Below are 27,684 nucleotides of genomic sequence, written 5' to 3'. Positions count from 1 at the left end.
CTCCTGCTGTCTTTCCTGGCTCAGCACCAGGTTCTCCATTCACCTAGATGTTACTTACCTCTTCCTGCTGTATCCTGGCCTGAAGAAAGGGGTGGGGTAGGTATTGAGAGTTAGTGGCAGGATAGATTATACAGAGTCTCCAGTGATTCTGCCTCCCAGCAGCACCTCTCCTACCATGGCATTCTCTAGTGTCCCCAACAAAACTCTGGCAATTGACCAGTCCTTTAGACTTAAAAGAAACCTTATCCAAGCTTGTGTTGGGACTGGCCTGTTGTTTTTCTTGCTGTTGACTCTCTCTACGTTCCATTAATTTTCTCCTTGCAGGTGAAACCCCTGCTGCAGGTAAGCAGGCAGGAAGAGGAGATGATGGCCAAGGAAGAAGAGCTGGTGAAGGTCAAGGAGAGGCAGTTGGCTGCAGAAAACAGACTGACTGAGATGGAGACCCTCCAAACACAGGTGAATCTCCCTCACAGAACTCCAGTTAGTCAAACTACTATATGGCTGTTCTTTCACATAGCTGGTCCATGATCTACAAGCTGCAGGATTCCTGCTTAAGTGTATAGATTAGTTCTCTCTGGCTTAAGCACCCCAGCACTCTTCTCTTAGTTCTGCAACAGTGAACAGCTGTTGCTCCGCTACAGCCATCATTTGGATTAAAATCTCCATTGACTGAGTATTGTGGAGAGTCACAGAAACAGAACGAGGTCACTAATGGTCTCTGGCTTGGAGTAGAGAAGGATTTTTTTTTGTTGTTTAGGGATAACATGTGTGTGTTCTTTATGAGGGAGGAGGAAATCTCACTCACTCAAGAAGGGCAGTCCCCAGACATCTCAAGGGTTGATGTAACATGATTGCACTATACAAGCTTATGCAAAAGGATAAAACTTAAAACATGACATGACTACTTTGGCTTGTGACTAGCATCAGGAGACTCCTGGTCCTGCACTGAGAAGAGTCCATGTAAAAGGAAGAGCATATCTGCAAAATCTAAGGAAGAGGTTTAAACCTGGGGTTTAGCACAAAAGTAAAGTCACCAAAAGGTTGTGATTTGGAACTTAAAGATCCTGGGTTTCTCTCTTGTGTAGCTAATAGCAGAGAAGCTGCAGCTTCAGGAGCAGCTGCAGGCAGAGACTGAGCTCTGTGCTGAGGCTGAGGAGATAAGGGCCCGTCTAACAGCAAAGAAACAAGAGTTGGAGGAAATCTGTCATGACCTGGAGGCCAGGGTGGAGGAAGAGGAGGAACGGTGTCAACACCTGCAGGTTGAGAAGAAGAAAATGCAGCAGAACATTCAGGTAACATCCTGGGAATGGCACCAGTGTGTGTGAATGAGGTGGCAGGTGATTATCAGAGTACTGGTACTCTCTCAGTGGGAAAGATAACAGAACAGGAGGCAAAAAATAATGGTATGGAAGAGGGGGTCTGAACTCCACTTTAAATTGTTAGGGTCTGTTATCTCACTCGTGCCTTCAGGAAGTTGGCACAGACTGTTGACTGAGGAGACTGCAATAGGACAGTTCTAGTTCTGGGGTCAGCTAGGCCTAATAAGCATATAGCTATCTGAGATAATTTCCCCAGTTCTTAGGTGTTGGTTGAATCTGAGGTTGCTCTTAGGTGGTTGGGTGGATCCTTGGTTAAAGTGGTAGTCCGGAGACTACATATCCGCTCTAGCAGAAGCAGCAGTGCCACTTTGCATATAAGTTTATGTACTTGATTATATGTATAGCTGGGAATGCAGTGTGCTACATCCAACTAGTGGCTACAGAATTCTGATATATTGGGGATTGCTTGGCGGATAGGGAGACCCTCATTTTGAGGGTCAATTTGTAATTTGAGGGTTGTATTAATACTATAGTGATGACACGTGAGCAGTATGAATAACATGTCATGGGCCTTATTCAGGAACTAGAGGAGCAGCTGGAGGAAGAGGAAAGTGCAAGGCAGAAGCTGCAGCTGGAGAAGGTGACCACAGAGGCCAAGCTGAAGAAGCTGGAGGAAGATCTGATAGTTCTGGAAGACCAGAATCTCAAACTGGGCAAGGTAAAGTGCACACAACAGCATTGGGGTGCCCAGCTGGTCTGGTGGGTACAGGAAGTCAGCTGTAGCCACTCCTGGTATGTTGTCAAGGGAGGGGCTAAACTGGGTCTGCGGTGACTTTGCTGACTTCCTGAACTGAACACATTCCTGAAATTAGCTGCCAGTTAACAGGTCAATATGCAGAGACTGGTACTGTGCTCAAGCAGTCTTGAGTGGCCTGTTCTGTCTAATTATATTGCCTACGGTGAGCAGCACGTAGCCTAAAGAGCTCTCTTCACTTTTGAAGGGCTATCAAATATTAATCAGTTATTTTAAAAATAGCTAGTATTTGGAATCTACACTGAATCCTGAAGTCTCTATTATCACCAACTTTTATCTCCCTTTGGTCAGTGTAAAATTCCTTCCAGGGAATGGTCCTGTAAACCTGGAGATCAGTCTCCACTCCCACTCTGTCAGTGAACTTCCCTCTGAAGCCAGTGAGCACTCATTCCTTGTGTCCTGCAGAAGTATGGTTGCTAGAGAGCCCAGAGGACTCCTGCCCCCACCCACGCTTGGATTCCAAGAAAAGAGTGCTTCAAGTCCAAGAAGCTGGGAAAACAAACTGGGGTTATATGACTAGTTCCAGGTGTGGTGGGGAGGATGGGGGCAGGAGGGTGTCAGACTTCCTTTACTTCTAATCAGGTATACATGAAACAGTTGGACTTGATACAGTCATTCAAGCATTGTCAACCTAGAATGAGTTGTGCAGCCCAGTGAAAAAGCCATGGAACATTCTTGGCCTAAATTAAACAGTATCCTAATTCTTAATCCAGGAAACTAAAGTGTAAGGGTTACACTGTCCCCATATCCAACCCCTTATGCTGTAGCCTCAGAAGATCGTTGGTCATAGGATGATGCTATATATAGGATTTGGGAAACCCAGGAAGTGTGGGTCAGCCACCACTTTCTCTAGCCAGATCCAAGATTGGGGTTTGGGGTTTGTTTCTGTGGCAGGAGTTGGCACATATGAACAGATTATAGCCTATTTCAATCTATACAAATGAGTTCATCCAAATTCTAGCACCAGATTTGACACTGGCTTTTAAATCCTGCAGGAGAAGAAACTGTTGGAAGACAGAATATCTGAGTTCACAACCAATCTAACTGAGGAAGAGGAGAAGTCAAAGAGTCTGGCTAAACTCAAGAACAAACATGAGGCCATGATTACAGATCTGGAAGGTAGAGAGGGGGCTTGGGAAGAACTTGCTTATTTAGTATTAGTCTTCCTGTCAGTCAGGATTTCCTGAATCTCAGACTGATTCTAGGTCTATGGCCTCATTGGGATTCCAGTTACCAAAGGGTTAATATTCTGGGGCAGTAGCGGGGATGCTATTGATCAGTCTGATGGAACCATTCAGCGGCTGGCTGGCTGAAGGTTATATGCCTTGTCAGCTGAGCTTTGGTCTAAATAAAATCCTCTAAACCAGCAGACTAATGGCAAAGAGAGACTGGTTTGATTTCTTTTCGTGCTGTGGAAGTGTCTCTGCTCTTCTGCTTCCAGTGGTACCTGTACACGGGGGTTAGTGCTGCTGCTGATCCAGAGTGTCTCCTTGTTAGTGCCGTTCAGGGTGCAGATTTAAAGATTTTACTCACCTCTGACTGGTCTCTGTGGAAAAACTGCTGGGAGAAACACAGCCTGGAGCAGCCCATTCCCTTTCTGTGCAGGGAGGGGAGCTATTGCTAAGCATCACTTTGTAGCTACATGTGCAGTGAGATGTAGGTTGGGAGGAGCATGGCACCGTCTTACCTGGCAAAGGTATCCTCTTGATGGAGGAGAATAAGGGAAGCTGGCTGTAAAGTAAGAACCTGAAACATCTTCCAGATCTCACTTCTAATAGGAGTGCAAGATTGGGGGCATATGCTACAGGTCATTGGAAGAACATTCAGTATCCAGCAGGGTGGTGATTAGATGCCATGTTAGAAAAGATTCAGTCACTCAGTTTTTGCTCTTGCTGATACATCATGCAGTGTCCTAAGAATAAATATCTTCATTTATGCTATTGTCTGTCTCCTTCAGAACGTCTGCGTCGCGAAGAGAAGCAGCGGCAGGAGTTGGAGAAGACTCGCAGGAAGCTTGAGGGAGACTCCACTGATCTGCATGACCAGATTGCTGAGCTGCAGGCTCAGATTGCAGAACTCAAAATGCAGCTGGCCAAGAAGGAAGAAGAACTACAAGCAGCCTTGGCTAGGTGAGGCCTCACCACCTGATCACAGACAAAATTCTTGTCTTGTGTTGCTTATTGGAGTAGGAACTGAATGGAACAGGCAGCTCTTGTAAACTAGCTTATTTGACTGTAAAATCAATGCATTTAACTCTATAGCTTTTTGACTGCTGATTCCTGCCACAGACTCGTGCAGCAGTAGAATATGAACAAGCTGTGAAATGCCCATGTTCCCAGGGACAGTAATACATCAAGGGGGGCTGACATGAGCAGCAGCAGGGGCAGCTTAGTTTACTGAACAGATACAAAAATCAACCTTGAAAAGTCAACGTTTAAGTTGCGTTCTATATTACAAATTAACATACAGTACGTGGCCCCTTCTCTTCTGTCTTCTCCCACCATGTCAACATTCCTCTGTCCTCCAGTTTGAACTAGATAATCTCCTCTAAATCAGTGGCAGATGGAACTAGAACCTTAACTGGAGGGAATAAGACCAGAAACTGGGACCTTGGCCTCACAGACGAATGCAGAGCACTAACCTTTCTCCTGTTCACAATTTTGTTATGACTTTTCTGGAGACAGGTGGGGGGTCACTCAAGCTTCACGTGGCTAGAACTCTATTGCTGTGTCTTATGCAGGATGGAGGAGGAGGCAGCCCAGAAGAACATGGCTTTGAAAAAGATCCGGGAGCTGGAATCTCAGATCACTGAACTGCAGGAAGACCTGGAGTCTGAGCGGGCAGCTAGGAACAAAGCAGAAAAACAGAAGCGGGATCTGGGAGAGGAGCTGGAGGCACTGAAAACCGAGCTAGAGGATACGCTAGATTCAACTGCTGCACAGCAGGAACTCAGGTAACTGCAATACTCAAAAACAGTGGTGCTTGGTGAGGTAAACCAGGTGCTAGCATCCTCACCATGGGAGGAGAAGACTGAATACTTCAGCAGCTGCAGAGACTTAGAGGCTAGAGTGAAATGTCTGGTTAAGACTGCAGTCTCTCTCAAGATTTGTGAAAGCTGATATTTTCCTGCAGCCAATGGGCAAAACAGACTCTCCATGCTTTGTTCTGAGCTTAGATTCACAAAATTTAGAGGTGGGTAAGGCTGGACTCTGATAACTCATGGATTGTTTTATCTTTTCATAGCTTGGGTCTCTTAACCAGTACCTGGTTATTTCTGTCAAAGATGCCAAGCTACAGGGGAATGCATGTTCCTTGGTCTTGTCCATTAAAAACGTCTGTGGTTTCTGCAGGTCAAAACGGGAACAGGAAGTGACTCTTCTGAAGAAGACCCTAGATGATGAAGCAAAGACCCATGAGGCACAAATCCAGGAGATAAGGCAGAAACATTCACAGGCACTGGAGGAGCTGGCAGAGCAGCTGGAACAAACCAAGCGGGTATGTAAGAGAACGGGAGTCATAGTGCCGCGTCAGACAATCTCTCTGGAACAGTAGCTGGTGTACAACAGGGGCCAATATTTAAAGCTTCAGAGGACTACGGAAATACACCTGGTCAGTTATAGAGTGGTAACTAATTTGTCTCCTGTGTTTCTCTCACCCCCCTCTTGCTGGTGCCCTTCACCCCCAGTTGATCAGCATATACCCTGAAGCATTATAGTTACCCTTAATATGTTGCACTCAGTGCTCCCTCCCTCCCACAATATAACTGTACTGTACTGTGACACTCTCTAGTTCCTTTCAGTGATGGTACTTGCTGATCTCTGGTCCCTGCTCTTACTGTGGTAATCTGAACTACAAGACTGTCCTCAGTTTTAGCTTCTCCCCATGACTGTTACTACTTTGAGTAGGTAAATGTCTGCAGCTTTTCAGTGACTGGGTGCTGAATTCTAACTATGGGATCTGCTTATTTGAGAAAGCAGACAGGGCCTAACTGTGAAACACTTACTATTTGTTGGCTATCAGAATAAACACCTCAGTGAAACTAAAGTCCACTACATCTAAAATTTGCTCTTTCTCCTTCAGGTGAAAACAAATCTTGAGAAGGCAAAGCAGTCTCTGGAGAGTGAGCGTGCTGAGCTGTCCAATGAGGTGAAGGTGCTTCTGCAAGGCAAAGGGGACTCTGAGAACAAGCGAAAGAAAGTAGAGGCCCAGCTCCAAGAACTACAGGTGAAATTTACAGATGGTGAGAGAGTGCGGACAGAGCTGGCCGAGAAAGTCACCAAACTCCAGGTAAGGGTCCGTGAGTTTTCCTTCGCTTCTGTGTCTGCACAGAGCTGGGGGCAGGTAGGAGGCTAGTGGAACTTCTGTCTGTATGGGGCAGTGGGTTGCCACATCTGCTTTTCCTAGCTGATGGCCAGATAGTAAATATGTCCTACAGGAGCCATACCTCCTCCTGGGCTGTGCAAACTCCACAACTATTGGAAGGAGGGTTACAAGGAGCAGACGTACATCCATTTGGGGTGAAGTGACTCAATAATTGAATCATCGTTTCTGAGGGTTTGAAAAATCTGGATTCTTCAAGTGCTTCCTCACGTCCTTCCATATTAGGTGTGTGTGCTTGCCACATGCACCATTTCCCTCAGCAATATCCGTAAGGGACTGGCTCTGGCACCCTCTAGAGTGGCGCCTGCATGGCACTGTATAAGGAGCGCCGCCGGCTCCCCACCACCCTCTGTTCCTCCTTGCTGCCGGTGATGGTGCTGGAACATCTGCTGCTTTGGCTAGTGTGGTTTCGTTCTCTGTTCTTGCAAACTTTGAAAACCTGTAATATAGTTACCCTTAGTAGTAGTTCTTGAACGCTTCATTAGTCCCGAACGGGACTCAGCTGGGGGATCAGGCATGCCCCAGTCTCTAGGCTTTAAGCCCTGTGGTCACTGCAAACAGCCTATGCCCGTCAGTAATCCACATGCCAGCTACCTAAGGTGCTTAGGCAAAGGGCACATAAGTGACAAGTGCCGTATCTGTGAGTCCTTCAAACCTAGGATGAAGAAAGAGCGCAGTATCCGTCTAAGAGTGCGCCTAATGGAGTCGTCACTCACTCTGGCACTGGAGCAGCGGTCCGACTCTGCACTGAGCACCGTGGCCTCCGTGCGCAGGGCTATGCCAGCCCTGTCCATGAACTGGCACCGGCCTCCCTGCATGGCTCCGGTCAAGAAGCCGAAAAAGACTGAGGGGAAGATCCCCTACCTCCTGTAAGGGAAAGGAGAGGGCTTGGGGGGGGAACCAAGACCTGTGTCGGTCAGCTCAATGTCTCCTTCGGGAAGTCAGGCCCCAGCTCAAGTCAAGCAGTGCAGCCCATCCCATCCTTTGCCTGTGACTCCGGATGATGGTGTAGGCCCTGTCCAGTGTCGGGTGCTGTCAATACCTGAAGCCTTTCAAGCAGCTCAGGAGATCCTTTGGCTCCCAGTGGCACCCTCGCTGGCTCTGGCAGTACCCTGGTCTTGGGGAAAACCCGCGTTGGAACTTCTGCATGTATCCCCACCTCAGCAGTATCGAGCATCGAGAGGGACTTTGCTCCAGCATTCACCTGTGTGGAGCCCTCTTCGGTCCCTGCATCAGGGGCACCAATCAAGGGACTCAAGGCGTACTTCGGTGGTAGATTGGCACAGACCCTCTGAGGCACACGCCACCCAGCAAGAATTCTGGGACCGGCCCCAGCCGTCTTCAAGGGCCTGATACTGATCAGACACCACAGAATGCCGATCACCGGGCTGTCATCGCCCGTCTCCAAAAGGAAGGTTGCCCTAATCAGGACGATCCTCCTGGCAACCGGCCCATAGTAGCTCCTGGTCCCATTCGATGTCCCGGTACTGGTTGAGTAGCATGAGGCACGGATTGCCGGGTATCCAACGCAGATCTGCCAAATGCCTTTGGTCCCCAAGAGCATGACCAAGACAGTCTCACTCAGACCGGTAGGCTTCGGGACGCAGCAACTGGCACCAGTCGGACGAGAGCCACTGCTCAGCCTGATCCTGGTCACCCAGTACCAACTGCTCTTCTGGTAGCTCCGGTATGGAGCGAGGTTCCCTAACTGTGGGACAAGCCCCAGTACCAGCGGTGCTGACGACATTATCTGCACTGAAACCTGTCCCATGGCCCCAAGCACAGTGGCCGGCACCATGGTACCTGTGGAACCCTGGGGGTTCACCCAACCTTCCCAGGTTGGCCGATCGGTGTCTGGAGCCTCAGAGGCCAGCAGCCTCAGTATCCCGTCCCCCTCCGGTGCTGGAGACTTTGGGGGATAAGACCCCGCAGGTCCAGGAGGACCCAGAGGAGCAAGCTGCTGGACCACCAATGGACGTGGATGTTCCCGTGGCACTGGCATCATCCTAGTCGCCAGACGAAGCTATCATGGGGTCCCCTCACCCAGTTCCTCAGGATGACGCCAAGGTGCACCAGAAACTTTTGAAGAGTTGCTTCTAGCTTCAGGGAGAGGAATTGGAGGAGCCCTCTGACTCTGACGTCCTCTGCTCCTCAGCTTCTACCCTTCATGAAGGGGTTTCCAAGATCACTAATGCCCTGTGGCAGACCCCCTCTTCTCTGGCCCCTATCTCTGAAAGGGCCGAATGCAAGTACTTCATGCCAGCCAAAGGGCATGAGTACTTATATTCCGACCCAGCCCCTAGTTCCCTTGTGGTTGAGGCGGTTAACCACAAGTAGAGGCAGGGACAACCCAGGGCCACCCCCAAAAGTAGACTCCAGGAGGCTGGATCTTTTCGGGCGTAAGGTTATTCATCTTCCAGCCTTCAGCTGAGAGTAGCTAACCACCAAGCCCTCCTTGGCCGGTATGACTTCAACATGTGGCAAGCCAGGGCCAAGTTTGAAGGGTCGCTCCCTGCAGCTTCCAAGAAGCAGTTCCGAGCGATCCTCAATAAGGGCACGACTGCGGCCAGGGTGGCCTTCCAGGCGGCGTCACACTGGTGATGCTCCTGCCTGCACCATGGCATCCGCTATCTCCATGTGGTGAGCCTCATGGCTGCTCCTGAGTTGTTCACTGAGGCCCAGCAGTCCTTGCAGGACCTGCCCTTGAACAAACGGGCCCTATTTGCAGAGCAAACAGACAGCAAATTGTATGGTCTCAAGGACTCCCACACCACCTTGAAGACCCTGGGTCTCTACGTGCCAGCCTTGGCACATAAGTGTTTCAAACCCAGCAGCAGCCGCAGAGCCAGTGGAGCCAGCCTTGGCAGGAGCAGCCCCATAAACGAGCCAATGGCTACAAGCTCCATCCAAGCCACCCACCTTCATCCTCTGCCCAGGAAACTTTTTTGCCAGACAAGACATTATATGCATATACAGTAAAAGTTTTAAACAATTGACTATTATACTCACCAAAGATGATTGTGAAGTTTGGTTGAGGTGGTGGGGTAAGAGGGTAGGCTATTTCCCAGCGAATGCCTTGCTGCTAAATGATGAACTAGCACTCGGCTGAGCCTTCAAGGGTTAACTTGTTGTTGTTGTTGGTTGTTGTTTGTTGTTGTAGCCTCATGCTCTACAAGGCAGCACCGAGGGAGGCAGGAGGGAGGAAACACAATAGACATAGGGCAGTGGCTGCAAACACTTCCCTGTGGAAACTGAACATGATGATGAACTCTCACTATCCGGCTGGAGCTCACCACTCCCTCCTCCGGACAGCCCATGCATGGCTGCACAGGCGCCGACTTTCCAAAGTGCCGGGGTGCATGTGTGTCTGTGTCTGTGTGTGTGACAGAGACACACATTGCCCCTTTAAGTATGCTGCCCTTTGAAGTAGATCAGCAAGTTCAGACACAGCAGCAGCTTCCAGCAAGCTCCCTCTGTCCTGAGACTTGTGTTTCTGAGCCTTGTTGTGTTTCCCCTCCCTTCCCCCCCCCCCCCCCGTGGAGATGGGATACAGGAGCGGGGGGAGGAGGGACCCCCTGACATCAGCACCGCTCTCCTTCTCCTTTTCCTGTGTGTCGTGTCCTGTCGTGAGTCTGTCCGTCCCCCCCGGCCACACGGCAAGCAGGAGGCTCCTGAGAGCAGCTCCAAGGCTTAGGTCAGGAGTAGCACACGGCAGTGGGGGGAGGGACACCTGAACTGTGGCAATTGATAGCCTGCTGGGTGGCAGCCCAGCCCCACACCTACTTACAGGGAGCTGAGGAGGGCTGCTGGCCAACCCTGGTTCCAAGCCCCCATGAGGATGGGCTGCTCTTCCAGAGAATCCTGCAAGCAGTGGACAAAGCAGGCGGCCAAACAACGTTATAAGGGAGCATTGCACAACTTTAAATGAGCTTGTTCTCTAATAGATCAGCGACGTGACAACATTAACCAGGATGATGTTAAATGAGGAGTTACTGTACTTACCTCACTGCTGCGGTGGGCCGACTGCAGAAGTCCTTGAAGGGGTTCCATTCGACAATCCTTCATACTCTATCGAATTGGTGTAAGACGCCTCGGACTTTGGCTGGCGGGCACATATCGGCATCCTCCAGACTCGGAGGATGTGGTTCCTGGATGAAGCGTGCTTGCACATAAACGTCAGAGAGCTCCAAGCAGTCTGGCGTGGCATGCGGAGGACTGTTTGGGCAAGGTGGTACGAGTCCTGACGGACAACACAGCCTTGATGATCCACATCAACAGGCAAGGGGAAGCACGCTCGTTGGCTCTGTCAGGAGGCGCTCCGTCTATGGGACTTCTGAATCACCAATGAGATCCACCTGGAAGCTTGTCACCTTCCTGGTGTCAGGAATACGCTGGCGGACCAGCTCACCAGGAACTTCTCACCATGAGTGGTCGCTCAATCCAGAGGTAGACTGCATGATCTTCCAAAGGTGGGGAATTCCCCGAGGGGACCTGTTCACTACCAGACAGAAAAGGAAATGCCACTGGTTTTGCTCTCAGCAAGGACTGAGCAAAGGCTCCCTCTCCGATGCCTTCCTCCTGTCGTGGTCAGGGAGCCTGATGTATGCACTCCCTCATTCCGTTAATCAGCAGGGCCCTGGCAAAGGTCAAGAGCGACAAGGTGCAGGTCGTCATGATCGCCCAGACATGGCCTCACTAGCACTGGTTCAGCACACTCATGAAACTCAGCGGCCTCTCTCTGGCCCTTACCCAACCGACCGGACCTGCTGTCACAGGACCACGGTCGACTCCTACACCTCAGCCTCAGGTCCCTCCACCTTTTGGACAGTGAAGGGGTGTCCAACAGGTCCACCTGGAAAGCAGGAAGCCCTCAACTAGACTGATTTAACTGGCCAAGTGGATGAGGTTTTCCTGCTGGGGATCTGAACGGGGCATCTCTCCCTCGCGTTCCTCCATACAGGCTGTCCTGGACTACCTGCTCCATTTGAGGAACCAGGGCCTGGCACACTCTTCCATTAGAGTGCCTCTCACGGCCATCTCCACTTTTTACCCACCGATCCAAGGACAGTGTTTTCCCATGACATGATGGTCAGATTACTGAGGGGGCTCGAGAGAGATTTCCCACAGGTACAGGCCCCTGTCCCATAGTGGGATCTTAACTTGGTCCTCTCTAGGCCCACCAGCCCGCCCTTTGAGCTGCTGGGTTCCTGCTCCCTTTCCCACCTGTCATGGAAGGTCACGTTCCTGGTGGCAGTGATGTCAGCGAGATGGATCTCTGAAATTAAAGCCTTGACCTCAAAAGCTCCATACAGTCTTCTACAAAGACATGGTTCAGCTGCGGCCCCACCTGGCCTTCCTGCCAAAGGTGGTCTCCACCTTCCATATGAATCAGGACATCTTCCTCCCGGTTTTTTGTCCCAAACTGCACAAGACCAGTGAAGAGAGGCGTCTTCATGCCCTAGACATTCGGAGGGCCTTGGCTTTCTATTTAGAACGTACCAAGCCTTTCCATAAATTGACTCAACTCTTCATTGCTACAGCCGATAGGATGAAGGGTCAGCCGGTTCCATCTCAGAGGGTTTCCAGTTGGATTACCTCATGCATAAGCACCTGCTACAACCTGGCGGAGGTTCCGCCGCCCCCGATTGTCGGAGCCCACTCAATGAGAGTGCAGGCATCTTCGGTGGCCTTCCTGGCGCACATCTCTATCCAGGACATCTATAGAGCTGTAATGTGGTCCTCTGTTCACACGTTTACCACTCCTCATGCCATCACTCAGCAGGCCAGGGATGGCGCTGGATTTGGCAGAGCTGTGTTGCAATCAACATGTCTGTGAACTCCTACCCGCCTCCAGGGGTACTGCTTTGGAGTCGCCTAATATGGAATGGACATGAGCAAGCGCTCGAAAAGACAGTTACCTTTTCTGTAACTGGTGTTCTTTGAGAGGTTGCTCGTGTCCGTTCCATGACCGGCCCTCCTTCCCCACTGTCGGAGTTTCCGGCAGGAAGGAACTGAGGGTGGGGGGAGCCAGCGGCACCCCTTGTACCGTGCCATGTGGGCACCAGAGCCAGTCCTGTATGGACACTGCTGAGCGAAAAATTTTCGGTGCATGTGGTGAGTGCACGCACCTCATATGGAACAGACATGAGCAACACATCTCAAAGAACACCAAGTTATGGAAAAGGTAACTGTTTTTTGTGTGTCCATGTTAATTCCACTCCTAACATGAAGCTTCTTTACGCTGGGGTTCCATTACTTATGGGCTCTGAATGTGGGCGTTGTGGGGGTGGTGGTGTCACAACTCCCTTTCTGTGTGGCGAATTAGGAGAGGGCGGGCCCAAAAAGTTTATAATATGGGGGTATATTATGGGAAAGGTGGAAAATGACTGCTTAAACTATTGCTGCTGACTCCATAAGGGAGGGGTAAACCTTTCCCTCCCTCCCACTCAAAGTGGACACTGCCTCATGGTGCCTTCATCATGTAGGGATACCTAGTGAAAATATGAGTGCAATGGGTGGAAGGCATACTGTGATCCAAGGAAGAGCAGAGACGTGGTGCTGAGGAACTGGCATCTCTAGTCTTGGGGCAGGTGGGTGTAAGAAAGCAAAATATCAACAATTCCTTTCTGTAACCTTGAGTAATTGTGTAAAATCTCCCATGGGCTGCAGCAGAATGGATAGCCAGTGCAGGCCTTCACAGATGGGGAGATTTGAATTGAGGTTCCATTAGTGTAGTCTTCATCCTTGGCGCTCTTAGACATCGAACACATCCTGTTTGCAGCAAAGAAGGTGGCTTTTTCGCAAGTCAAAAGCTGCGCATCTACTCCTAGTTTGTTTGTTTGTGGTTCCATTTGATAACTGGCATGCTCTAACTTCTCTTGCAGGTCGAGCTGGACAACATCACAGGCCTTCTGAATCAGTCTGACAGCAAGTCAATCAAATTAGCGAAAGACTTCTCTGCTCTGGAGTCACAGCTTCAGGATACCCAGGTGAGGAGTGGGAGTTGCAGCATCCTTATGTACTGTATTCATCATACTTGCCACAGTAGTAGAGCACAGAGCAGATCTCTGCACTAAATGCCCATGGACTTCTGCTCATCAGGTGTTTCTGGCTGATGTGATATGCTGAGTGGGTCCCCTCAGGAATAATCCCTCTGTCTTCTACCTGCTCCATCAGTAGATGGAACAAACTTAACTTCCCTTACCCCAGAATTAGAACCATTCCCATCACTTTTCCACTTGAGTGCTGTGTGCTGCCAATGCAATGTTCTCACTTTAACATCATGATGCATACTTGGTGCATACTTCATTTTTCAACTACTTTCCATTTGTAGTTTCCTGTGAACTCCATAGTGACTGGCACAAAGTAGCCTTATTTGGTAGTGAAGATAAAAGCAGTACATCAAATACACTTGAATGTTTCAGAAAATCTTACTCCGTTAAAATGGGCTTGGATATAAGTGCCATTTTAAGTATATGGGCCTGCAGCCAAAGGGTTGAGTTCTGGGGATACCCTACAGAATGATGGTGGTCAGATTGGATCCAGTATTCATCTGGCAGAGTAAACAGTGTGTAGATGAAATATAAGTATACTAAACTGGAAGGCACTGAACAACAGGGAGGATGCATCATAATCCAGAAAGGATTAATTGGGAAGGGGCAAATTAGAAAATAGTCTTAGTACTTGTTGCTTCTGGCCTTAGACTATAAATTCTTCACAACAGGGATTCTCTTATTTGTACAGCACCTTGCACAATGGTTCCAATCTTGCTTGTGACTTAGGTGCTACTATAATACAGATAGCTTATCCAAAGTTACTGTTGAAAAGGTTGATATGGACCTCTGATTAGAACAGAATGAATGGCAGCAAAAGGCCAGTGTAGTTTGGGGCTTTGTATGCAGATGCAGCATATCTCTATCACCTCCCCGTTCTGTGATATGCTTCTGATGCAGCCATGCTTAGACTATTGCATTCGGCTCTGGGCATCTCTTTACCAGAAAGATTGACCAATTAAAGACTGCTCAGAAGAGTAACTGGTTAAGGGGCTGGATGGGATGTCTTATGCAGAACTTGCCTAAGTGGGGAGTGTGATGAGCCTACAAATTTGGGGGTGTAAATGCTAAGGAGAGGAGAAGAATTATTTAGTGGTCAATGGTCTGATGACATTGAGGGGAAAAGCTTAGGTTGAATATTTGGGGGCTGGCTGTAAGACCCGTCAGTTTTTGAATTAAGCTCCATCTGTTGTTGACACCTGTGTTCTTGGAACACGTAAAAGTAAAGTAGACCCAATATTAATACACCACAGAACAATTGTGCATTGGCAGGGAGACTGAAGAGATCAATATCTTTAGGTCAACTAGTCCAAGTAGTGGCAGCATGATTTTGTCAATGTGGGTACTACCCTAGGACAGTTTGTAGATCACAATCACTTCTCTGAGCAGGCGTGTGAAAGGCACCAGCTGCTTAAGAGTGAATTAACATAGTTAACCTGTTCTGATTTTCAGTATTAAAGTCCATCATGAAATGGGGATGGCAGAATACAGCTAACTGCCAGCATGAACTGTTGAAGGCGTTGAAAAGCTTTGTGTGCTGTTTGCAGAGAACCCTGGGGAAAGGATTATGGGGTGGCTGAGCTGGGAGGCAGATGCTAGCACTTGTGCATCTCAGCTGTACATAGTAAAAGAGTGCCCTTCGATGTTTTAGAGTAGGACTGGAAATAGGAGTTGTGGGTGTTCTCCCTGGCTGTACACTGACTTGCTGAATGACATTAAGCAGTTATTTAAACCCTATTGTTTTCTCTTTGAAAGTAGGATTCTTCAGCTGAATCTCCTGAGTTGACATCTGTGTTGGGTGGTTGGAGCTTGTAAAGTTCCTTGGCTTCCTTAAACGAAAGGCTCTACATTTCAATGTCTTTGCTGTGTAGGAGCTTCTGCAGGAGGAGACTCGCCAGAAGCTGAGCCTCAGCACCAAACTGAAGAAGGTGGAGGATGAGAAGAACAGCTTCAAAGAGCAGCTGGAGGAAGAAGAGGAGGCAAAGAGGAACCTGGAGAAACAGATCTCTGCCCTTCAGCTGCAGGTACAGAACCTGCATCTCCTAGAACAGGGGTCAGCAACCTTTCGGAAGTGGGGTGCAGAGTCTTCATGTATTCACTTTAATTTAAGGTTTCGCGTGCCAGTAATACATTTTAATGTTTTTTAGAAGGTCTCGCTCTATAAGTCGATATATTATATAACTAAACTATTGTCGTATGTAAACAAGGTTTTCAAAATGTTTAAGAAGCTTCATTTCAAATTAAATTTAAAATGCTGATCTTACATTGCTGGCCTGCTCAGCCCGTTGTCGGCCTGGGGTTCCGTTCACTTAAGCCGGCACAGGGCTGAGCGGGGCCTGCGGCCAGGACCCCGGCTGGCAAGGGGCAGGCAGTCAGAACCCCAGATCGGCAGTGGGCTGAGCGGGGCCAGTGGCTGGGACCACAGACTGGCAGTGGGCTGAGCGGCTCAGCCTGCTGCCGGTCTGGAGTCCTGGCCCTGTCCATATAGAGTAGGTACTTACCTATTTCCCTGGGTCTAGCCATTCTGTTCCTCTCTGCACTGAGATGAGGCTGGTAGTGTGCTGAAACAGGGCTGGGGGTGAAGGAGCAGGTTGGGGTGCAGGGTCTGGCCAGGAGCTAGAATGAGGGAGGGGGCTCAGGGTTGGGGCAGGAGGTTTGGCTGTGGAGCGCTTACCTGGGCAGCTCACATATGGTGCGAGTGGTGCAGGTGGAAATGGGGGTGTGTGTGTGTGCAGGAGCTCCTGTTTGGTGCTCGGGGTGGGGATGTGGGGGGTGCAAGAGTCAGGGCATGGGGTGTGGGGGGCTGGGTATGTGTGGGGGGTGCAGGAGTCAGGGCAGGGGGCTGGGGGTGTGTGAGGAGGGGGTTGTGGGGGTGTTCCCATCCCCCTGCCCTGAGCGGCTCACGGCAGGGGGCTGGAGGGGATATGCCCTGATTCCACCCCCTTCCCCAAGGTCCCTGCGGCTCCACTTTTCCCTCTCCTCCTCCGTGGCAGGGAGGGAGAGAAGAAGGGGTAGGAACCCTGCATGCTGGGGGAAGAGGCTAGGGGGGAGGGAGAAGCTTGCCTGCCCTGCAAGGAGAGAGCAGTGGGCGGGGGGAAAAAGCAGGCCGGGCAGGATTTTTAGTGGCATGCTGCTGTCTGCCTGGGTCCGGCAGACAGCAGTGTGCCACTAAAAATTTGCTTGTGTGCCATGTTTGGCATGCGTGCCATAGATTGCTGACCCCTGTCCTAGAACAAACCTTCGTACTGGGGGGCGGGAGGGGAATAACGAGCACGAAGCTGATTCCTAGGAAATCTAGTTCAGATGGAGAATGCTGGTGCAATCTGGATTTGTTAGCAAAGGAAACTATCCTAAGGAAGCAGTGACCTTGCAGGGGTCAGGCAACTGAAACATTTAGTAATGAATCAGAGAGAATCGTCCCTAGAAACACCTCTGTAGCTATTTGAGGAGAAGGGGGACTCTTCATCCCACACACCTCGTAAGTCTGACTAACATGATCACTTCAATTCTAAGGGAACAATTTCTTACCTCCCCCCATCCACACTAGAGGTCTCTGTGGTTTGGCTTAATCTCTGTTCTCTTCCCCCTCCCCCAGGTAGCAGACACGAAGAAAAAAATGGATGATGGCCTGGGCTGCCTGGAGGCAGTGGAGGAAGCCAAGAAGAAGCTGCAGAAGGACTTGGAGGCCATGAGCCAGCGTTATGAGGAGAAGGCAGCTGCTTATGACAAGTTGGAAAAAACAAAGACCCGGCTGCAGCAAGAATTGGATGACCTCATTGTGGACCTTGATCACCAGCGGCAGATAGTCTCCAACCTGGAGAAGAAGCAGAAGAAGTTTGATCAGGTAGTGTCAATCATGGGATATACAATGGGAGGATCTTCCTTCCCAATACTGCCTGCCACAATGTAGACATCTGTTTAGGGAATGCATATTCCTTTCTGAACCATAATGGGGGTGGGGAGGAGGAAGCTGGCACTGGTGAAAATTCATGTTCCTTGCATGTGAATTCTAGTGTCACCTCTTGTCCAGGGGGACTGAAATTTTGAGCCTCATCTAACTTGTATAAGTGTTTGGGAGCAGACCCAGGTCATGGGCAATTGCAGCTGTCTCTTTTTGGACTTGCATGTAAGTAGTGACTGTGACTACTATAGAAGTCTATAGTCAGTAGGGTTCTAGTCCCAGCCCTGCCAGTCAACTTGGGAGCCAAATGCTTGGCTCTCAAGACCCGTGTTCTCTGCATTGCCCTTTCCGCCCAAATCTGAGACACTGTCTGGAATGGCACTTAGAGATAAGCCTAGCTCAGGAAACCTCATAGTAGTCATTCTCTCTTCCTTCAGCTGTTGGCAGAGGAGAAGAACATCTCCGCCAAGTATGCAGAGGAGAGGGACCGAGCTGAGGCAGAAGCCCGCGAGAAGGAGACCAAATCCCTGTCCATGGCCAGAGCCCTGGAAGAAGCCATGGAGCAGAAGGCAGAGCTGGAGCGGCTCAATAAGCAGTTCCGCACAGAGATGGAGGACCTGATGAGTTCCAAGGATGATGTTGGCAAGAGTGTAAATATACAGTTAAAACATCTCCCTGTCAGTGTGTCACCTGCATGCCAGCCTGTTAAGCAGATTCGTTGAGAAACTTGCAATATAGGAGCTTCTGTAAAGGAATGCAACTGGGAAAACTAAACACATGCCGTGGGTTTAGGAGTAAGAATAGATTGTTTTGTTTTTATTGAGGGTGAGTGAAAGGCAGGAAGGAGAGATTAAAGGCGCAAGCTGGGCATTGGCTAAGAGAAGCCCACTATCCATTGTGGAGAGACGAGAGGGTGCCAGGTGAGCCTGGCATTTGAAATATAGGGAGCTAGCCAGAGAATGGGAGATTGACCCAGATCTGAAGATGCTAAAGATTCGTGCTAAAGCAGGGGGAGGCTTGAAAGGGAGTTTGAAGCACTTCCACATCTCCAGCAACATGACACGAGGGTGTTTCATGCTGCAGTGAGATCAGGACTGGCCTAACACATGCTTCTCCTTTAAATTTTCCCAGGATGCCTGATCAGAGGGAACAGGAACATGCAATAGAATCATAAAATATCAGGGTTGGAAGGGACCTCAGGAGATCATCTAGTCCAACCCCCTGCTCAAAGCAGGACCAATCCCCAATTTTTGCGCCAGATCCCTAAATGGCCCCCTCAAGGATTGAACTCACAACCCTGGGTTTAGCAGGCCAATGCTCAAACCACTGAGCTATCCGTCCCCCTGAGCTGAGGTCAAGGTTCAGATTAAAGGCTCTCAAGTATGCGAGCAACTTTCTTTAGCCTTAATAAGGGGGCATCATGGTGCTAGTACAAGGAAACTGAGGGTGATGTGGCAGGAAGGGCAGCAGGGTCTTTGCATCGTTTCCTCAGTGAGCTGCTGCCCTATTGATGCATCTGGATGCCTCTCTGCTTTTGGGGTGGGTGAAGTTGGTGGCTGTGTTATTTGGGTGATCTGATGTGTGTGTTCATGCTACAGGTTCATGAGCTGGAGAAATCTAAGCGAGCTCTGGAGCAGCAGGTGGAGGAGATGAAGACCCAGCTGGAAGAGTTAGAGGATGAGTTGCAGGCCACAGAGGATGCCAAGCTGCGGCTGGAAGTGAACCAGCAAGCCATGAAGGCACAGTTTGAGCGTGACCTCCAGGGCCGGGATGAGCAGAATGAGGAGAAGAGGAAACAACTGATCAGACAGGTCAGCATCACTCCACAAATCCTGGAAGTTGTCTGCTCAAAGGGAACTGCTTCTCCATCTGCCCTAGGACAGCTGGACAGTGCCTTTCCAGATCTAGCCAGTGCCATTCCAGGAATTCCTGTTATCATTGGGAGGCATTGCTAGAGCTCCAAATCACTCCCTGGCGTGTGCCCCTCATGTACCATTGTCACAGCACTTGCACTGTCTGTCAATCCAAGAAACCAGAATAGTGCTTTCTTGCTGAGGGAACACTGGGAGAGTGATCACTTTAGATAAGCTATTACCAGCAGGAGAGTGGGGTGGGAGGAGGTATTGTTTCATGGTCTCTGTGTATATGTCTTCTGCAGTTCCAAAGTATGCATCCGATGAAGTGAGCTGTAGCTCACGAAAGCTTATGCTCAAATAAATTGGTTAGTCTCTAAGGTGCCACAAGTACTCCTTTTCTTTTTGTCTTAACTCTCTCTCCCTTGTTTCTTTCCGTCCCCACCAGGAGAGAGAATGACCTCTGGTTATCTTTTTCTGGGAGATGAAAGGTTCATGCTGGCTTGTTTGGTTTCCATTGATGCCTTGTTTGTCCCACCAGGTACGAGAGATGGAGGTGGAGCTGGAAGATGAGAGGAAACAGCGCTCCATGGCTGTGGCTGCCAGAAAGAAGTTGGAGATGGACCTGAAGGATCTGGAAGTCCAGATAGACTCTGCCAACAAGAATCGTGATGAAGCCATCAAACAGCTCCGCAAACTGCAGGTGGGGGATTTCAGTCCTGTGCCTGCTGCCTATGTGGGGGGCATGGGGTGGAGACTTGGTTTTCCCTGTCAGATTCATGCATTTTCATCACCCAAGCGGTGTGGCACAGCATTAGAAGCTTGATGTATGCAACAGTTCAGTTGGAAAGGTTCAGCAGCAATTCAGATGTCTCTCTAACCCCGATCTGTGTCAGTCCATTAATTTATTCCCCTATTGGTGTTGCAAAACCAGAGCAAATTTTCCTTACTTTTTACCACTGCTTGTGTAATGTAATGGGAGGAATGAAGGATGTTCTCTGAAGTCACCGTTTTGTTATCTCTGCAGGCCCAAATGAAGGATTATATGCGGGAGCTGGATGATGCACGCACCTCCAGAGAAGAGATTTTGGTCCAAGCCAAAGAGAATGAGAAAAAGATGAAGAACATGGAGGCTGAGATGATGCAAATGCAGGAGGTAATGGAGCCTGCATTCAGGCAGGAGGGCCTATTCACTTACTTTAGCCAAGGAGTAGGCCACTGTGCAGCTCCACAAGCCATCTCTGAGCACAGCAGTAACCCCCCACAGTACTAGGCTCAGTTTCCTCCACATGCTCGGCCCTTTCTTGTTAGTTGAATAAGAGTGACTCAAACACAGGAAGTCCATGTGGAAGTACAGAACACTAGTCCTCTTACTTCTTGGAATCTGCTCACTACTAGTAGCTGTTTGTCCTCTGAGCTGCATTAATTGCTAATTTCACATTGCATCACTGACCGTCTCATTTTCATTCCAGGAACTTGCAGCTGCTGAACGTGCCAAGCGCCAGGCCCAGCAAGAGAGGGATGAGTTGGCTGATGAGATAGCCAACAGCAGTGGCAAAGGGTGGGTAATAGCTCCCTTTGCTGGGGAGGAGAAGCTGATTTGGGGAGGTGCCCTACATAAGCATATACTCTAGCCTGTATTGTAATAGTCTGTTAGATGCTTACTGTTTTGTAAGGCTATAACTGGTAAGCTTTCTCTAGGGAGTGCACTGCATCACCACCGCCCAGAGACTTAATTCTTATTGTCCTCATTAGAGCCCTGGCCTTGGAGGAAAAGCGACGTCTAGAGGCCCGGATAGCTCAGCTGGAGGAGGAGTTAGAGGAGGAGCAGAGCAACACAGAGATGGTCAATGACCGCCTCAAGAAAGCAAACCTTCAGGTACCTGCTTAGTCTTCCCACCAGCTGGCTCTGGAAACTCCCAAACTGAATTCTGGATGAACTTCCTCCCGTCTTCCAAACAGTACAGATTCCCAAAGCGCTTTACACAGCAGTGTCTGTGCACTGCTGAAGATAAAATGGGATAGTCATTCAGTGCTCACTGATGGCTCATACTGACCCTGGGATGTTAAAACCTCTTTGTTAGAGAAGGAAAGTAGCTGGGAGTGTCCCCCAAACTCTTAAGAGTCCTGTCCGGTCACCCTTTGACTGATAGTTCCCTATCAACATTAAATATTTTGCTTCTTATCTATCTCTGTAATATATTGGAACAGTCCCACTCTATAGAAAATCACTTTTCACTGCATGCTCCAAAATGATTAACCTTACCAAGTGCATCAGTCCATTGTAGTGTCTTTAAATCAAGACCTTAATCTGAATATTCTTGGCATATATTTGATTGTAAGCTTTTTGGGGCAGGGACTATTCTGTTTGTACAATGTCTAGCACAATGGGGCCCTGGTCCATGACTAGGACTCCTGGTTGCTACTGCAATACAAATGATATATTGTCCACCTTACCTAGAGGGTTAAAATAACCTGCCTGATTGCAAAAGTGAGTGAGATTAGTAGTTTCGCTAGAGGCAGATCTGCAGGTTCATTCCTAAATGGGAGCGGGGAGAGAGGCACACCGGTGAGAAGGGAGAACATGACCGGTCATAGGAGGAAGGGAGATGACAAGGGAGTGGATGCTGGGGCATGCTCAGAACCTAAAAAAGGAGGAGCAGTTGAGCTGGCCATTACACAGCTACTGTGGGAAGAGGGCAGCCACACTTCCCTGGTCAGCTTCCAGTACATGTCGAGGGGGCAAAGAAGCGGGGGGAGGAAGTGGGGGTACAGAAGCCAAATCCTAGAATTATGAAGCACTTAGAGGAGAGGAAAGTGATAAGGAACAGTCAGCATGGATTCACCAAGGGCAAGTTATGCCTGACTAATCTAATTGCCTTCTATGACGAGATAACTGGCCCTGTGGATGAAGGGAAAGCGGTGGACGTGTTGTTCCTTGACTTTAGCAAAGCTTTTGACACAGTCTCCCACAGTATTCTTGCCAGCAAGTTAAAGAAGTATGGGCTGGATGAATGGACTATAAGATGGATAGAAAGCAGGGTAGTGATCAATGGCTCCATGTCTAGTTGGCAGCCGGTATCAAGTGGAGTGCCCCAAGGGTCGGTCCTGGGGCCGGTTTTGTTCAATATCTTCATAAATGATCCGGAGGATGGTGTGGATTGCACCCTCAGCAAGTTTGCAGATGACACTAAACTGTGAGGAGAGGTAGATACGCTGGAGGGTAGGGATAGGATACAGAGGGACCTAGACAAATTGGAGGATTGGGCCAAAAGAAATCTGATGAGGTTCAACAAGGACAAGTGCAGAGTCCTGCACTTGGGACGGAAGAATCCCGTGCACCGCTACAGACTAGCGACCGAATGGCTTGGCAGCAGTTCTGCAGAAAAGGACCTAGGGGTTACACTGGACGAGAAGCTGGATATGAGTCAACAGTGTGCCCTTGTTGCCAAGAAGGCCAATGGCATTTTGGGATGTATAAGTAGGGGCATTGCCAGCAGATCGAGGGACGTGATCGTTCCCCTCTATTGGACATTGGTGAGGCCTCATCTGGAGTACTGTATCCAGTTTTGGGTCCCACACTACAAGAAGGATGTGGAAAAACTGGAAAGAGTCCAGCGGAGGGCAACAAAAATGATTAGGAGACTGGAACACATGGGTTATGAGGGGAGGCTGAGGAAACTGGGGGTGTTTAGTCTACAGAAGAGAAGAATGAGGGGGGATTTGATAGCTGCTTTCAACTACCTGAAAGGGGGTTCCAAAGAGGGTGGCTCTAGACTGTTCTCAGTGGTAGCAGATGACAGAACAAGGAGTAATGGTCTCAAGTCGCAGTGGGGGAGATTTAGGTTGGATATTAGGAAAAACTTTTTCACTAGGAGGGTGGTGGAAACACTGGAATGGGTTACCTAGGGAGGTGGTGGAATCTCCTTCCTTAGAAGTTTTTAAGGTCAGGCTTGACAAAGCCCTGGCTGGGATGATTTAATTGGGGATCGGCCCTGCTTTGAGCAGGGGGTTGGACTAGATGACCTCCTGAGGTCCCTTCCCACCCTGATATTCTATGATTAATTCTGTCTGGTTCTTGGCCCAGTAGCTAGTGAAAGCTGAATTTTGGTATATCTTTCACTTCAGTGGACTGATGATGTAAAGGAGTGTCTGATCTTCAGAGGCAGTCCCCACTATGCCATGCAGTCAGCACTGACTATGTATCAGGCAGAGGTTTGGGCTGGAGGTGGCTTCAGTTTCTGTTACTGTTCCCTTGAAAACAAAATGTCTCCAGGGTGCTCCTGGGTAGCTGAAATGTGAGTCTGTCCTAAGCATGTGGCTCTGGCACTTGATTTCTGGCAGACCTTTCTTATGGGGGCAGCTGGATGCTACATTGCAGGGCAGACCATCACTGCTGTGGCACATGGCCTATGGCTGAGTTTGGCTAGCAAAACCAGCCCCAGAGAAGGGGACCTAGCAGACTTAACTCTCAATCCGTTCAGCCCTGGGCTTTTCTTGGATGAAAACTTGAGCAAACCAAAACAGGCTTCTGGGAGAGTGTGTCCTTTTGTGACCATGGAGAGCGTTGTGCTACATGGTGCAGAGTTAGTCAAGCTTGACTTGTACAATGTAAGCTTTTCTGCTCACGCTAGAGGTCCTTTCTGACAAGCGTCCATTGGCGAGTAGAAATAAATCAGTCTTCCAGCCCAGAACCCTCTTGGCATGCTGAGTCTCTTCTCTCCCCAGATCGATCAGATAAATACTGACTTGAATGCCGAGCGCAGCAATGCCCAGAAGAACGAAAATGCTCGCCAGCAGATGGAGCGTCAGAACAAGGAGCTTAAGGCCAAGCTGCAGGAGATGGAGAGTGCAGTGAAGTCCAAGTACAAGGCTTCCATCACTGCCTTGGAGGCAAAGATAGCACAGCTAGAAGAGCAGCTGGACTCGGAGACCAAGTAGGTTCTAGCAGAACCTCCTGTCATGTTAAAGGCCACTGGCCCCTCTGATGTACTGGCACAGAGCAAAATCCTACTCTTGAGTGCTGTGTGCCAGCCTCTTGCAATGAGTGCTCCATCTGGTTATCAGGAAAGAGTAGCTCCACTGACCTCCCCTGTTCTCGCAGCAAACACCCCTAATTCCTAGCCTACCAAGCTTTGCCATTCCAGGAACTGTAGCTCTAATTCAGTGACCCCTTAGCATACCCCTCAAACTCTGGCAAAGAGATCAGACTGACTAGCTAGTGCCCCCTGGGCATCTCCAGGAAACCTGACTTCTGTCCCTTTTGCTTTGCCAACGTCCTGAGTGGAGCTCTGTCTCCTTTCATTCCCCTGAGGTGCAATGACTAGTGAAGTCTTGTTCCTAACCCACATACATGAGTACTTTCTGTCGGGGATAGTGCCCAGAGGGTCACCAGAGATAATCTGCTACCTGAGCTGACTCTGTTTCTGCACAGGGAGCGCCAGGCTGCAGGCAAACAGGTGCGCCGTGCTGAGAAGAAGCTGAAGGATGTCTTGCTGCAGGTGGATGATGAGAGACGCAATACTGAGCAGTACAAAGATCAGGTATGCGCAAATTACACAGTGTAGCGGTCTGTAGTTTGGCTTGTAGCTGGTGGATTTCTCCTACCTAAAGCCACATCTGCTTCATCAGTTACAGAATAGTGGCATTATTTTCTCTGTAGACTTTCCACTCGCTGTTACACTGAGGATATGGCTGCCCATGGTCTTAGCTCTGTCCCATTTAATGGCCGGTACAGCTGAAAGGGTGATGCTTTAAGAACAGCCTCTCCCCTTCAGTAACTTCTACAGTTCATCTGTGTAGCATAAGTTGGAACGATGTTCTGTAACTGAGTCAGCTCAGCCTGGCATCTTAAAAATCCAAATTCTGTTCCTCCGCTTCAAATCCCAGAGGCAGATTCCTGTGTGGTCTCCTCTGTATGGTGGAAGGAGAGTGGTGGCAGGTGGTGCCGGCTGTTGGCCTACTGAGTGAGCCCAAGCTGAAACATCTGACCCTGTTGTATGAAAGAGGCAGTGTGTAGAACACTTCCTGCACTACAAGCTGAAGAACAAGAAGCAGCAGAAGGAAAAGCTTAAAACTAAAATAAATCCCAAGTCCAGGCGTCTAACCTCAGGGAGCAGAGAGTAAGAGTAGGTGCCATTAAGGACTCAGCTTCCTTCTGGTGTAACTCCCTGCTGCAGCGCTCGAGCCCCCACGAAGGGCTAGGAGTGAGCTTTCTGAAAGGCTGACTGCTCCTTTCTGCTCGGCAGGTAGATAAGGCGAACGTGCGCTTGAAGCAGCTGAAGCGCCAGCTTGAGGAAGCAGAGGAAGAGGCCCAGCGAGCCAATGCATCCCGCAGAAAGCTGCAGCGTGAGCTAGAGGATGCCACTGAAACAGCTGATGCAATGAATAGAGAGGTCAGCTCCCTCAAGAGCAAACTCAGGTAAGGGAAATCAATCATGCTTGAGAAATGGGCTCCCACCCCAGCAAGCTTCTGTCTTAGCCAAAAGCAGAGACTTCAGTGACCAGATGTGCATCTTCTCCAAGGAAGCAGTGCGGCAGGTCCTTCTTTGCCCCCCCTCCCTCCCCCAGAGCATAATGTCTGACAGACGGTAAATGAATTCTGTTGCCTTGATGTGCTGTTCATCCCTCTCTAGGCGTGGGGACCTGCCATTTGTCGTGCCGCGCCGGATCGCCAGAAAGGGCACAGGAGAATGCTCCGATGAGGAAGCAGACAGCAAGGCAGATGCTGGCGATGCCAAAGCTACTGAATAAGTCTTCTCATCTGACCCAGGTTACACCTGACGGAGTGACCTACCCACCCCTCCTCCAGTGGTCTTCCTGCAAACCACCTCCTGGGGAACACAGAGCCCATCCAACAAGTGTGTTGTGTATCTGGAGCCATTGGGCAGCTGTGTTCCTCATTTCCTCCTCTTCCCAGCTTCCAAGTTCTCTTTGTATTTAATGCCAAAGAGTTGGGACTCTAAAATCTGACCAGCAGAGTTTCATGACGACATGCACCTGTAGAACTGTCCATGCCATGACTGCTGGTGAATCTTTACACTTGGAAGGAGAGGGGTTAGGGAAAGATTTTTATTTTATTTTTTTTTGCTGTAAATCTACTTTTTCTTCAGATCCTAGTTTGATAGATGCAGAGAGAGCCCCTTCCTCTACTCTTTTCCCCCACCCCTCCCTCTTTGTTTGCTTTTTGGCAATCATGTTCAGTGACCTCAGACTTCTGCCTCTTTAATCTGCCCACCCAGATGGTTTGGAAGCAGTTTCAGGAATAACGGGGTGCTTTGGCCATGGCAATTCACCCTTTCTTCTTTCTAGAGCCCACAGTTCACAGGCAGGGGTGAAGGAGGGAAGCATCTTTCAGGATCACCCACCTGCGGGACTTGCCAAAGACTTTTTCTTTCTTGTTCTTACTGTCTGGCCAGATCTCGGAAGTGCAATGATGTCCTGGTAGTGTCTCTGCTTCTGTCTGATTGGCTTTTTAGCTAAGGTAGCGTGGACCAGTAGCTGGTGACAGGGACAGAGAAAGCAGAAGAATCTCTGTGTGCTTGTCTGAGAATCTCTTGAGGACCAAATATATTGAATGGTAATGGACAGAATCTAGTGGAATTTAATGGGTGTCGGTGGGAGGGGAAGAGAATCCCTCTTTTTATTGACATGTCCAAGCCTCTTGTTTATCTGCTCTGTAACCAGGGGATGGGGTTAGTTATTCTGCACCATTGACTAAGAGTATATTAAAAACCCTTTAATCTGCACAGATATACGTAAAGGGCCTTTGTGTCTCTTGTAATAAGTAATTAAGAAAAAAATAAAGGTCTTTATCACTGCCTTTCTATTGGGACCTTGGTTATATAGAGATGGTCTTTACTTTTCTACATCATACACTGGTTGCTGGATTTACCTGTATTCTTAACCATATTGTATATGCTGCATTTAGACTTACTTATGAGCAAAGAAAAATAATTAAAAATATGAAGCTCCAATACTGTATGCCTGAAAGCGCTCCAAATTCAGGCACCACGTCCCCATCGCGGTCACACCGGATTTAAAACCTTTTTTATATAAAAGTGCCTTAGCATGTGCCTCAGCTGTGTCCCCACTACGGTCAGTGATGGTTTACTGGTGCTCCACTGATGTTACCAATAAAGATGATCCATGCGCTGCAATCCGTGTGCTTGTGTTGCTGTTCCACCTTTCCTGAACGCAGTGGAGGAAGCCTGTGGAGCTGCCAAAGGAAGCAGCCCTATGGAATCAAATCGTCTGTCCATCCTGTCAGTATCACCTCAGGAGCATGTAGGCACCAGGTGACTCTTCTTAGCCCACCTTCCTATCAAGTACAAATTGGCATTACAGTACCCCAAGAGACTTCTGG

The 27,684-nt window shown here is 49.2% G+C and overlaps 1 protein-coding gene across 1 annotated transcript in view; it reads left to right on the top strand.

Moving 5' to 3' along the window:
* Positions 1–27,478, top strand: part of MYH9 (myosin heavy chain 9) — a 96,108-nt gene extending 68,630 nt beyond the window's left edge. The window contains exons 21-41 of the mRNA XM_084626436.1: positions 325–456; positions 1,086–1,292; positions 1,900–2,037; positions 3,129–3,252; positions 4,091–4,262; positions 4,874–5,086; positions 5,484–5,628; positions 6,214–6,420; positions 13,398–13,502; positions 15,437–15,589; positions 17,161–17,409; positions 17,904–18,116; positions 19,065–19,277; positions 19,861–20,022; positions 20,347–20,475; positions 20,792–20,880; positions 21,075–21,198; positions 24,048–24,256; positions 24,754–24,862; positions 25,568–25,740; positions 25,955–27,478. Coding sequence (XP_084482562.1) covers positions 325–456; positions 1,086–1,292; positions 1,900–2,037; positions 3,129–3,252; positions 4,091–4,262; positions 4,874–5,086; positions 5,484–5,628; positions 6,214–6,420; positions 13,398–13,502; positions 15,437–15,589; positions 17,161–17,409; positions 17,904–18,116; positions 19,065–19,277; positions 19,861–20,022; positions 20,347–20,475; positions 20,792–20,880; positions 21,075–21,198; positions 24,048–24,256; positions 24,754–24,862; positions 25,568–25,740; positions 25,955–26,072 — 3,384 coding nt within the window. The 3' untranslated portion in view covers positions 26,073–27,478. The remainder of the gene's footprint in view (positions 1–324; positions 457–1,085; positions 1,293–1,899; positions 2,038–3,128; positions 3,253–4,090; positions 4,263–4,873; positions 5,087–5,483; positions 5,629–6,213; positions 6,421–13,397; positions 13,503–15,436; positions 15,590–17,160; positions 17,410–17,903; positions 18,117–19,064; positions 19,278–19,860; positions 20,023–20,346; positions 20,476–20,791; positions 20,881–21,074; positions 21,199–24,047; positions 24,257–24,753; positions 24,863–25,567; positions 25,741–25,954) is intronic.
* The last annotated feature ends 206 nt before the right edge of the window (positions 27,479–27,684 follow it).

Source organism: Lepidochelys olivacea (genome assembly GCF_965140295.1).
Source record: "Lepidochelys olivacea isolate rLepOli2 genome assembly, chromosome: 1".
Classification (NCBI taxonomy): Eukaryota; Metazoa; Chordata; order Testudines; family Cheloniidae; genus Lepidochelys; species Lepidochelys olivacea.
The sequence above is the reverse complement of the archived record's forward strand: the minus strand, read 5'-3'. Positions and strand labels throughout refer to the sequence as shown.